General features: G+C 34.1%; 1 protein-coding gene across 7 annotated transcripts in view; it reads right to left on the bottom strand.

Annotated features, from left to right (window-relative positions):
* The window catches only part of RIF1 (replication timing regulatory factor 1), a 55,848-nt gene that overhangs the window by 29,620 nt on the left and 12,895 nt on the right, over window positions 1-13,333 (bottom strand). For 4 of the 7 annotated variants that reach the window (XM_087435190.1, XM_087435189.1, XM_087435192.1 and 1 more), the window contains exons 9-18: window positions 11,685-11,823; window positions 9,691-9,842; window positions 8,044-8,161; window positions 7,031-7,204; window positions 6,690-6,800; window positions 5,935-5,997; window positions 5,579-5,679; window positions 3,206-3,292; window positions 2,491-2,561; window positions 2,077-2,257 (exon numbers count right to left, since the gene is read on the bottom strand). In XM_087435190.1, the coding sequence (XP_087291316.1) occupies window positions 2,077-2,257; window positions 2,491-2,561; window positions 3,206-3,292; window positions 5,579-5,679; window positions 5,935-5,997; window positions 6,690-6,800; window positions 7,031-7,204; window positions 8,044-8,161; window positions 9,691-9,842; window positions 11,685-11,823 (1,197 nt within the window). The remainder of the gene's footprint in view (window positions 1-2,076; window positions 2,258-2,490; window positions 2,562-3,205; window positions 3,293-5,578; window positions 5,680-5,934; window positions 5,998-6,689; window positions 6,801-7,030; window positions 7,205-8,043; window positions 8,162-9,690; window positions 9,843-11,684; window positions 11,824-13,333) is intronic. The other 3 variants (XM_087435191.1, XM_087435193.1, XM_087435194.1) reach the window with 3 other exon arrangements.

Genomic DNA, 13,333 nt, shown 5'->3' with positions numbered 1-13,333 from the left:
CCAACACTGAGATGTTCAAGAGATGGTGAACTCCAAACCTCGGTAACTGAACGTGACCTTATTTGGAAATAGGGTCTTTGTAGATGTAAACAAGTAAAAATGAAGTCATGCAGGATTAGGGTGGGCCTTAATCCAGTCACTGGTGTTCTTCTAAGAAAAGGGGAAGACACAGGGAAGAATGCCATGTGAAGGAGGAGGCTGAGACTGCAGCGATGTGCCTACAAGCCAAGGAACATCAAGAATTACCACCCAAGGGCCGGCCCGTGGCTTAGCGGTTAAGTGCACGCGCTCTGCTACTGGCGGCCTGGGTTCGGACACCAGGCTCGCACCAATGCACCGCTGCTCCGGCCATGCTGAGGCCACGTCCCACATACAGCAACTAGAAGGATGTGCAACTATGACATACAACTATCTACTGGGGCTTTAGGGGTCGGGGGGAAGGGAGGAGGATTGGCAATAGATGTTAGCTCAGAGCCGGTCTTCCTCAGCAAAAAGAGGAGGATTAGCATGGAAGTTAGCTTAGGGCCGATCTTCCTCACCAAAAAAAAAAAAAAAAAAAAAAACAACAACAACAAAGAATTACCACCCGAATTGACCACCTGAAGCTAACACAGAGACATGGAACAGATTTTCCCTCAGAGCTCCAGGAGAAACCAACCCTGCCAACACTCTGATTTTTGGATTTCTGGCCTTCAGAGCTATAACAGAATAAATTCCTGTTGTTTTAAGCCACCAGTTTGTGGTAATTTGTTACAGCAACCCTGGGAAACAACGCACTATGTTTAAGTCCTAAAAAAGAATCCCAGGGCCGGCCCCGTGGCTTAGCAGTTAAGTGCGTGCGCTCTGATGCTGGCGGCCCGGGTTCGGATCCTGGCCGCGCACCAACACACCGCTTCTCTGACCATGCTGAGGCCAAGTCCCACATACAGCAACTAGAAGGATGTGCAACATGACATACAACTATCTACTGGGGCTTTGGGGGAAAAAATAAATAAATAAAAATTAAAAAAAAAAAAGAATCCCAGAGGTGACTCCAAAATCTTTTACTATACATAGAAGGTAGCATTCAAGCAAGGACTTTTAAAAAGGGTCTCTGTTATCCCTGAAACAGTAGGAAACTATTTAGGAAAGTAAAGTAAACTTTTTTGTTCCAGAATATGTTCAATGGTATGTTGGCTTGAGTAGCCAAAATAAGGGCTACTGCACCATCACCTAATAAATTCTTGGGAGTCTTCACTTTATTTGAGAGTTACAGCAGAATATTTCCAAAAGAATAATTTCATTTCAAGATTGATAAAACAGGGGCCGGCCTGGTGGCACAAGCAGTTAAGTGTGCGCGTTCCGCTGCAGCGGCCCCGGGTTCACCGGTTCGGATACTGGGCGCGCACTGACGCACTGCTTGGCAAGCCATGCTGTGGCGGTGTCCCATATAAAACTGGAGGAAGATGGGCACGAATGTTAGCCCAGGCCCAGTCTTCCTCAGCAAAAAAAAGAGGATTGGCAGATGTTAGCACAGGGCTGATCTGCTCACAAAAAAAATAAAAATAAAAATAAAAAAAATAAAAGATTGATAAAACAGCTGGCGAACCATTAATAATGACAGAACATGAGCTCCACACTCTGCCATGACTGCCACTTTTGTTAAGTATTTAAATCTAAGACTTACTCAACAGATTACTAATTTAGGAACAACTATATAACTCTGAGGTATCACCAACGTGGCTTGACCATGAGAATCCTAAGGATATACAGTCTAGTCAAGATGACCGTTATTCTCCATAGTACAAATACTGAAAGAATCCAAGATATAAATATGAGAACTGTATGTATCATCTGTGAGCCTTCTGGACCTGTTTAGTCCCCATTAAGTTATACTTTTTTGAATAAGGCAGAACTACAATGAAAAGAAATCAACTAATCTAAAGAGTAGAAAATTAATCAATCCCACAGGAAAAAGTACTGAATATCTTCTATTCAAATTCAAAGTTCTATTCACTTCCCCATGTGCTCTAACAAGAACAAAAGAAAAATATTTCTTAAATTTGGGGGGAAATATGTAGCAGACTTATATCATACCTGATTAATCAATTCAGTTAATGGGGTGATTATAATACTCCACATTCTCCAGAGATGCTCCTTGTTTTCCAACTGCTTTGCATTTTGATTAATAACATTTAAAACAGAGTCACTGAAAGCTAGTGGTGAAGTTGGACCAGAAAGAACACAGCCTACAAGCGTTTCCAGATTGAGAAAAAACCTAAGAAAAAATTTTGAATCATGCATTAACCTACTTTTTGCCAAAATACATTAATTACACTATTAGAAAATTCTAAAAATAACTGACAAAGAAACAAGAAATGATGAATTCCAAGTCTTCTTTTGATTTTTTAATTTTTAAAAAATTTACAATCTAGTATTTAACTCAAAAGGATCTCATTTATCACATAACAAACTTTTCAAAATAAACAAAATATAGTTTGTTTAAATTACCTTTCATCTTCTACACATTCCAAGAGATTATTGTTGAAAATTAATTGAATTAAGAACAAAGCAGGAGTTCCCTGAAGAAAGATGGGAGATTGTAGTCAATCTTGTTACAAAGAGTACAATCTTCTTGTTACGCTTATTTTCTAAAATCACTTATATGAAATACAATCCTTTTAAGCTTGAGAAATTTAACTTTTGTCACTAATTATGATATGACAAAGATGATAGCAAATGTACTTCCATAAACTACACACAAAAATCAAGCTCTTTATATTTTAAGCATAGCTGTTCCACCTATATGAGCAAATGAGGAATGGTGATAGATTCCAGGTATAAAAAGAACATTAATTTAAAACTTGCTGGACCAACAATACCTAAAACCTGCAGATATTAAGTACACTTCACCATAATTAAGCCAATGTTACTAAGCTTACAAAATTTTTAACAGTAACCAGCACTGTTATTATGTACAAGCCAATAGAAAACTTTCCTTCTGGAGCCCTTTGTTTAATCCAAGAAAATAGTTCCATTACTAGTGCCATATTTAATTCTTTCCATTAATTTATTACTTCATCTATCACTTTTCTCCTTTAACATAATCAGCATATCCAAAGCCAATTCTCTTGGAATTTTACAATCTAAGTTTAAGAAAAGGAAATATGATGGAACTTCTTTTTTTGACTAATTTTAATCATATCATCACATTTAAGATACTTGCATTAAGAATATCCATATTAGCAACCTGATATGCTGGTGAACCTAATACTTTCTGAGGAAGTCCTTTAATTGTAATTTCCATGAGGACCTAAGAAAGATAAAAGGTTTTACTGTAAATCAGCCATAAAAATAGTACTTTACATAGTGAAAATCTAGTAGTATTAACTATGTTAACAATTTAAGTAATATTCATTCATTAAGGTAAATACACTCTCAGTTTAAAAACAGTAATGTTCATATATCAATGTGAATACATTTGCGTTAGTTTAAAAAGTTCTAAATATAGAAATATAAGAAATAAAGTGACAAAATACTTCTTTCTCTCCAGGGATAATCAATGCTATCAGTTTAGAGTTTATTTTTCTAGACTGTCTAAATTTCCATATATGTAAGTAGAGAAGCGTAACTTCCTGAGCTGGCTGTCATTTTCTTTTATATCATTAATGATATATTGTGAGATACTCCGGAACTGATCTTCTTCATCTGACTGTGTTATGGAGTTTTTACATCAATATATGTAGACGCATTCTTAACTGCTATATGAAAAAGTGCAGTTTTTTTCAAACATTTTTCTATTAATGGCCATTGAGGCTACTTCTATTTTTTTATACTACAAAAAAGAAATTCTGCAATGAATTATGTACTCACTAGTGCCAGAAGCAAATATTTCAAAGAACTGCTAACTAGAAGCTGGGTCTAAGACACATCTCTCAAATGTGACAGAGCCTACCAAACTGCTGTCCAAAAATATTACCATACTGGTATTAACCTGAACTATATAACAATGATACAACAAAAAGGGTTATGCTAGTGAAAATATGCTTTCACATATTCTTATGTGAAGCAGATACTAATTATAATAATAATAAATAGCATTTGCTAACTCACTTATTTTGTTCCTGGCCCATATTGCTCTGCACGTATCAACTCAAATAATTACTAATACTACATTCCCTCTTTACAAAGAGTCAAGAGAATAAATTGCCCAAGTTCATTCTGCTAATAAATAGCTGGGCTGACACTATGAAAAACAGTATGGAGATTCCTCAAAAAATTAAGAATAGAACTGCCATATGATCCAGCTTTCCACTGCTGGGTATTTATCAAAAGATCACGAAAACGCGAATGTGTAAAGATACATGCACCCCTATGTTCACTGCAGCATTATTCACAATAGCCAAGACTTGGAAGCAACCTAAGTTCCCATCAAGGGATAAATGGATAAAGAAGATGCGGTATATATACACAATGGAATACTACTCAACCATAAGAAACAATGAAATTTGGCCATTTGTGACAACATGGACCGACCTTGAGGGTATTATGCTAAGCAAAATAAGTCAGAGGGAGAAAGTCAAATACCATATGATCTCACTCATAAGTAGGAGGTAAAAACAACAACATACAATCACATAGAGACAGAGAGTGGATTGGTGGTTACCAGAGGGGAAGGGGGGAGGGAGGAGGGCGAAAGGGGTGTTTCGGCACATGTGTGTGGTGAGAGATTGTCATTAGTCTTTAGGTGGTGAACATGACATAATCTACACAGAAAGGGAAATATGACAATGTACACCTGAAAAAAAATATATCTAAGTTGGCAATAGTCAATTTAATTCTATAAGAAAAAAGAAATGTTTATGCTTTATTTATGTAAGAAGACAGAAATGTTTATATCTGTTATTTGAACTTTGGCTTTACAATAATATAAATGAGTCATGACTTAACGTCTACTTTAAGAATTTTATCAACTAATAAAACACTGAAAAATGAAACAAATAAGTAAATAAATAAATAGCTGGGATGAGATTCAACCTACTCTGCTCCAGAGCCCTTGCTATTAACCACTATACTCTACTGCCATAGCAGTTATTACTGTCACAGTACATAGAGGAAACAGACGCAGAAAGAATTTTGGGAGACTATTATAAAAAGTATGCCAACTTGCTTTTTCCTTTTCTACTATATAGAGTTAAAAAGGTGTTTAATACCAAAGTCATTAAATGTAAAAGCTCCATAAGATTATTACCAGGTATTTAAAAAAATGTACAAACAATTAGTGAGGCTCAGCAATTTTGTCATAAAATTAGTGTTCATCTGGGTTTTTTTCAGTTCAAGTTTCATGTCCTTTACACCATTTTCTCTGTATGGCTTATTATTTTTTTATCCACATTGAAAGATTTTTGTAGTTGTCGTTGTAGTCATTTACTTTATTAAGATTTCACATGACTCTGAAGTCAATAGAATAGCATTTATTACAGAGCTGAATTGCTAATACTTAACATGTCTTTCCAAATCCTGATCTGTGCAAATATCAATATAAAATTCAATTTCAGAATACAGTTTTTAAATTTCAGCACATAGGTATTATACTTACCAGTGTTTTCGATACAGGAAATACTTCTGACTTCACTATGCTTTCCAAAGATTTTAATAAGAGGGTCAAAACTTCAGAACCTGGTTTCTCTTTTTTGTTACCTATCAAAAAGCAAAAGGAGGGGTGTAGTTCTAAACATGTAGGTATTTTAGGGGTGAAAATACAGTATTTTTAAGAGTAAAAATATACAGTTATGAAAAACTAATTTTTTACTAGATCAACAAAGTGCTTTGTTTAAAAGTAAAGTCTGAAAGCTATGATACTTCAGAAATGATTTTAAAACAAATTTTATATATGAAAGCCAAACAATTCACTGAGTGCTATAAAAATCATTTGATCAGTTTCATAGTGCTTACCTGATTCAATAACTGACTTTACCAAGCTAATTAGCTCCTTCCAAATAGCAGTGACAACTGCATCTGTCAAAATAAAAAGAACTTTAGAATGAAGTAGATGACTATAAAACTCTCTCCCTTTCATCCTTATACTAAAAAGAACTGAACAATACTTAATAATTTAGCATACAATTCTCCTTGTAATATTCAACCTTGTGATCAGTTTATAAAACACTATCACTTCATTTTTGTTTAAAGAAAGAAATGTGCTTTTTCAAAAGGACTGTAACATTTACACTGGATCATGTAATTAAAGGTAATTATTTTCTTTTTTTCTACCATGTGTATTTTCTATATTTTAAGACAAGGAAAAACAAAGATTCAGAAGGATACCTGAAAACCACTAGAAAAAAATCTCCCAGCCAGTTAAATAGCAAACTATTTAATTTTTAAAATTTCTTCTCCTCATTATTTGATAGTTTATAGAACACAGGAGTTTAGGTATAGATGCAGGAGCCATAGAGCCCAGGTCTAAATCATAGCTCCACCACTTACTATCTGACTTTGCACAAGTTAATTACTTCCCTGTACAATGCAATTTCCTCATCTGCAAAATGGACTAACACAGAAAGTTACTGTGAGGATTAAATGAATTATATGTAAAGCTCTTGAGTCGCAATCTAACCAATAGGTGACTCTAATATAAATATTTGCTATTTTATTTTCTCTTTAAACACAGGTTTAAACAAATAAAAAATCTTCTCTCAAATACTTACCAGAAGCATCTTTTCCAACTGCAAGAAAGCTATCATGAACAGCAGTGATAAGTGTATTTGCATGTTTGGAAAAAAAAGAAGAGCTGCTGATTAACGGATACTCGAGTGGTTCTAAAAGAGGGAGAAAAAGAGACTTATGCAAAACCAAAGCTTTACGAAATAAATTTCTCAATATAAAATTTTACGTAGTCCAATGTGTTTTCTATTAAAAAGATTTATACTTATTTCATATATAATTACAAAATATTTTGGCTGTGGGGAAAATAACACCTCTCCTCATCTCAATGCACTATGTTCTGAACTGTTTTAATAACTGAAATTATTTTTAAAATATTAAATACCTAAGCTCAGTACAAGTTTGTTTTGCTTCGCAAAACTCAAGACTTCTGGACCCAACAAAAAATGAAGCAACATTTCAAGTCCCAAAAGTTGAATAGAGGGGATTGTGGCCATTCCACCAAAACTGGAATTCAAGTTCATCCGAGGAGTTCCAGGGGCTCCATATGGGGAAGCACCTTAAAACAAAAAAAATTATTTAAGCTTAAATTAGCTATCTAAATGAATATATTTCATTTCATTTCTATGAAACAGACCTTTAAAAGTAAACAGTTTCTTTCTCAAATAAAAGGTGAGTTTTTTTTAAAGCCCACAAAGTTCCTCATCAAATAATCTTACTAGGTTAAGAACAAGATTAGTGTCACACACCATGTACATGAAGATAATTCTCAGGTATTATTCCATACCTTGAAATATTAATAAGCAGACATTCCTGAAACTTAAATATAAAAATTTGACTCAGAATAGCTAAAACAATAATAATAAGCAAACAACTTTCTTTCAATGGTATACACACTAAACCACATTTCTTACATCTGCTAGGATCTGTTGTTTTTATTTATTTATTTTTTTTGTGAGGAAGACTGGCCCTGCGCTAACATCTGCGCCCATCTTCCTCCACTTTATGTGGGATGCCGCCACAGCATGGCCTGACAAGGGATGCATCAGCGCCCGCCCGGGATCTGAACCCCAGCCGTGAGCAGTGGAGTGCAAGCACTTAATCGCTATGCCACGGGGCTGGCCTGGATCTGCTGTTTTTAATAGCCCTAAGCTTCTGGTTCTGAAACAAACACAATAGAATGTACATCACATAATGCAGTGGAAGAAAGTTGATCTTTTCCAACTACAACAATGCAATACACACAGAAAACAATCAATCAGGAATACATAACGGATTTTCTGATAAGGGAGCCAAATTATGAAGTGCTTCATTTTATGTGAATAACACTGAGCAAAGCCTTCATTCGAAGTCTTTTTAAAAAAAAAGAAGAAAAAAACAAGTATGTCTACCTCTTACCTTTGTGTACAGGAGTCACAGGATTTAAACCTGGAGAACTTGCTATACGAGATGAACTGCCTTGAGGTGAAGCACTAGAATCAATGCTTATTGTGCTTTGAATCAGAGGCACACAAACCTATTGGGGTAAAAAAAAGGGGGGGGGGAACTATCTGTAAACTGCATAATTGTCATATGTTTTTAAAGTCTTGCATAATACAGTTAAATTTCTTTACGAAGCAGTCTAAATTCTTTTGCTATGTTGAATTTTATTGGCTGTTTCAACGCACAGGCTAAAAACTGAAATTTGGAAAAGTAAAAATTTTTATTACAACTGTATTTGCCCTAAATGTATACTATCTATAAACTTCAGTTCTAAATTCCAGATGGAAAATTACACACATAAATAACTTTTGCAAATAACATCTACCTGAGTTTTAATGCTATTGGTAGACAGACTGGTTTTAAACTTTTTAAAAACACACCCTAAGAAAACATGAACTAAGACAACTTCAAGTTCATTTCAAAGACCACTCCAGTACCAGTCAAATCTATCCAATGAATAAATTATGCTAATGAGTATGTGGGACAACTGGATAAAATTAGCCTACTAGGACCTTATAACGGTAGAATTTAGAAAAATTATGATCCCAATTACATATTACTATCAATGACCAATTTCACTTAGTTCATGCTCTATCCATTTTAAAAGCCTTAAAATATTAACTAAAAATTTAAAAAGAACTTGCTAAAAAACTCAAGTATATTTATTATAAGTCTCCCTTTCCAAGAACACATTCACTGCTATGCAGTTATTTATACAGATGAGATGACAAGGACCACATATCCAAAAGTAAAATGTGTAGACATGCGCCACATTAACAATATTTCAGTCAACAGACCACATATACGACGGTGGTTCCATAAGATTAATACCATATAGCCAAGGTGTGTAGTAAACTATATCATCTATGTTTGTGTGGTAAGTATACTCTACAATGTTTGGACAACAATGAAATTGCCTAATAATGCATTTCCCAGAATGTATTCTTGTTGTTAAGCCATACATGACTATATTCCAAAATCCAAGATGAGCAATAAAGAAATGAACAAGATAAAATTTATCAGAGCTATGCTTTTTTACTTAACTGTAAAAAAATTCAGAAACCAAGGAGGGGATTAATTGTAAAGACAAGGAGGTATAAGTAAGATTGAGTCTTATATTGAAAGGCCAGCGGGGATATAAAAAGCTAAAGGAATTTGTAAACTCATTTGTAACAATATTGAAAAGCTATGATGGGAATAAATGATTGGTTATCACTATGTAGCCTAAAAAAGAAGATTCAAAAAATAAGAATTAATCCAACTTTGTATTTACCCAGTGTAGCACTTGATTTCTATTTCAGTAATGCTGATTCTACTCTCAATTATAAGAATAGATATTTGAGTGTACATTGATTGAAAAGCCTTTAGAAGCGCCATTTCAGACAGGTGGAGAACATCCCTTGAGGGAAATGAACTCAAGTTCTGTGTCAGGAAAAAAAGATCTTTTATATATTGTGGCCTGCTAACACACAGCAAAAATAACACTGAAAGATTAGTTTGGTAAGAATTTAAGAATACATTAATAAAAAGACAAAGTATTATAGTCAACGCTTTTAACATTACCTGTTCAAAATTAGCAGGAAGATGAGGTCCAAGTCTCATCAGCAAATACCACCAGACTTCTAGTTTTGTTAGCGCCAGAGTCTCTGTTCTCACATGGATGGAACTCAAAGGCTGCATTAACAACTTCAGTCTTTTTGCACTACATAATATTTCTTAAAAGAAAATAAGCACCCAGGTAAAATCATTTAAAAGCTAAAGATTAAATTTTAAAAATGAGTATGCAATAGTATCCTTTTATCACAGCAAGAGAATAAATTAAACAATTTTTTTTATCACCAGCTGTTCCTGTTCCACCCAAAATTTTCACTTTGATGAACTCCAGTACAGCTAGACCACAACACTTAATAAGGCAACAAAAATACAAGGGGGGAATAAGTAATATTTATTAGATACTGTGTGCCAGGGGCCATTTTCCCACCAAGGGACATTTGGCAATGTCTACAACATTTCTGGCTGTTACAAGTGAAAGGCAATGGTATGGAGAATGCTATTGGCATCTAGTGGATTGCATTCACTGAACTTCTGATAAGAACTTCTTATAAGACACAGGGCAGTCCTCCACAACCAACTGTCCAGCCAAATATGCGAAAACACTGAGAAACTCTGTCCAAGCTGCTCTAGTAGTCTCATCATCCTCATTTTACGGAGAAAAAAAGAGGCATATTTTTACATTCTCTCAAAAAAGGTTGTCATTTAAAAAATTTACTAATAATTTATTTTATCAAACATTATAACTACTAGTGCCATTAATTAATTTTGGAAATCTAAACAGATTCATTTATATCCAGGTCTATTCTACACTAATAATGAGACTGTTACAATTCAGCATAAAAATTAAATCCAATTCTTTAAACAAAATATTTATACCAGAAGTGTGTACTACTTGAGTGTGACTGAGGACACACAAAATAAGACAGTCTGTGCTCAAGTAATTTATTAAAGAGACTTAAAAAGGATTTTGAAACATCTGTCAAGCCATGTATTTGGTGGGAAGGCATTCACCAATGCTTCTTACAACTACTCTGCCATTTAGCTTTCAATTAACATTTCTATAAGAAAATAAAGTCAGACTACTGTGGGAACAAATCCTCTAATCCTTTTTGAACTCCTACTCTATTATTTAGTCCTGAACATTACCTCACATTGCCAGTTCAAAAACAACAACAAAAAGTGACATTTCCAATTAAAATCTGTCCCTAGCAATGCAGATATTTTCAATAAAAGTAATTACAGCAAATGCAAATAATAACCTTACAAAACATACTAAAAAGAGGAAGAAAAGGGATTATTAATGGTCTTTGGCAGGGGAAAACATAAGATGAAATCAACATTATTTAGCAGATCTTGTAAATATACAGTATCAATTATACCTAAGATTAACTACCCAGTTTAGTAGTACCTATACTGACCCACTTTTGGGCTACTCTTTCTCATATATATATCAAACACCTCCACTGGACAACAGGAAGATAAGATTAAAGTAAACCAAAAGGTATCACTTCCATATATTAATGTTAAATCTACTATTAGATACGGTCTTAAAGTTCCTGAAAGGAGAAAGTTCATCTGTCACTGATATTTTTATTCCATAGCAATCACAACTGTTTCCTATCATCTACTGGATACATGACTTTGTTAAATTATTTAATCTCTCTAAAATAATGATAATACCCTCTCAGGTCTATTGTGATGATTAAATGAGAGGTACATAAAGTGCTCAACTAAGTGCTTGAACACACTGAGAAAGCCAAAAACAGTATTTGTCACTTTGTTCAGTTTTTCAAATGGCTTAAAACAAACTTTATATTTGTGGTTTTCAATAACACCTAGCCTTTGAATTCTATTTTTAGCTACAAATTCATTCCCTTAAAATAAGAAAATAATAATAGGTTAAGTTTCAAAATAAAGTCCAAAAAAAAAACAAACACAAAAGCTTTGTTTTTTTTCCATCTTGTTTAAGTCATAGAAAATCGAAATTTTAAAATATTACTTACCTGGGTTTAAAGCAAAATTATCTATTAAACTCTTCCAGGCAATAAAAGCTATTTTTTTAATCATGGGTGCTCCACTACGAAATCCCAGTTCTTCCAGCTGTAATAGAGAATTAATGAAACTCCCACTTCGATGCAAGGTCTAAAAAGGAAAAAAACATTAAGAAGTTATTTACCTGCCTGAAAATATATAGACATCATTATTACTCATTTATCTAACCCACTCAGTGTTAGCTATGTAAAGTTTTATCAATTTACATTTTAAAAAGTACTGAATTCTGCATGCACACTCAAAATTCAAGATCACAAAATATAAAGCTCCATGAAACAGATAATGCGTAACACAGAACACTTCTAAAACATTAGAGAAAATTAGGAAGATAAGATAAATCCCAAATTTTACCAACATAATACCAAAAAACCCAGATATGCCTATGAAAACACAGAATCAATATTAAAGGAAAAAAAGGAGAAATGTTGAACACTGAAACTAATAAAAACAGTCTTTTCAAATACACTGACATAGGCAGGAAAAATAGTTAAGGGAAAAATGGATAAATGACAAGTAAACAAGGTATCTCAAGAAAAAATACATAAAAAGATAAAACATTAACAGTCCTAAGTGGCTATAAACCATATATAATCAGAACGGAACAGGGCCGGCCCTGTGGCTTAGCGGTTAAGTGCGCGCGCTCCGCTGCTGGCGGCCCGGGGTTCGGATCCCCGGCGCGCACCAACGCATGGCTTCTCTGGCCATGCTGAGGCCGCGTCCCACGTACAGCAACTAGAAGGATGTGCAGCTATGACATACAACTATCTACTGGGGCTTTGGGGGAAAAAATGAATAAATAAATAAAATTATTAAAAAAGAACGGAATATAAACAGTAACAAAAAAAACCTGGCAGAGAAAAATCACCAAGAATCTACAATAAAGCTACTAGAGCCCATAAAATAAATTCAGCAATATTGCAGAGTACAAGATCAACACATGAAAATTAGCTGTGTTTCTACATACCAGCAAGGAAAAATCTGAAAACTAAATTAGAAAAGCAATTCCATTTACAATAGCACCTCAAAGAATTAAATAATCAAGGTGGTAAAAGACTCGTACACTAAAACCTACCAAGTATTGCTGAAAGAAATTTTAAAATGCTTAAATGGAAAACCATCCCACCTTCATGGATAGGAAGATTTAATATCATTAAAATGTCAATACCCAGAGAAAGACAAACACCGTATGATTTCACTCATACGTGGAAGATAAACTAACACACAGACAGAGAACAGTTTAGTGCTTACCAGAGAGGAAGGGGGTTGGGGGATGGGCAAAAGGGGTGAAGGGGCACATTTATATGGTGACTGAAAAAAAATAATGTACAACTGCAATTTCACAATGTTATAAACTATTATGACCTCAATTAAAAAAATAAAAGTTTTTAAAAAAAGGAATAATAAATGGGCAAAAATTGAAAAAAAAAAAAAAAATGTCAATACTACCCAAAGCAATCTATAGATTCAACACAATCTCTACCAAAATTCCAATGGCCTTTTTCACAGAAAAAGAAAAGCCGATCTTCAAATTCATTATGGAACAGCAAAGAGCCCCAAAGAGCCAAAACAATTTTGAAAAAGAATAAAGTTGGAGGACTCA

Source organism: Ceratotherium simum, chromosome 9 (genome assembly GCF_057802395.1).
Source record: "Ceratotherium simum simum isolate JZ-2026a chromosome 9, ASM5780239v1, whole genome shotgun sequence".
NCBI lineage: Eukaryota > Metazoa > Chordata > Mammalia > Perissodactyla > Rhinocerotidae > Ceratotherium > Ceratotherium simum.
Note: the sequence above shows the minus strand (reverse complement) of the source record. Positions and strands in the feature narration are given on the sequence as shown.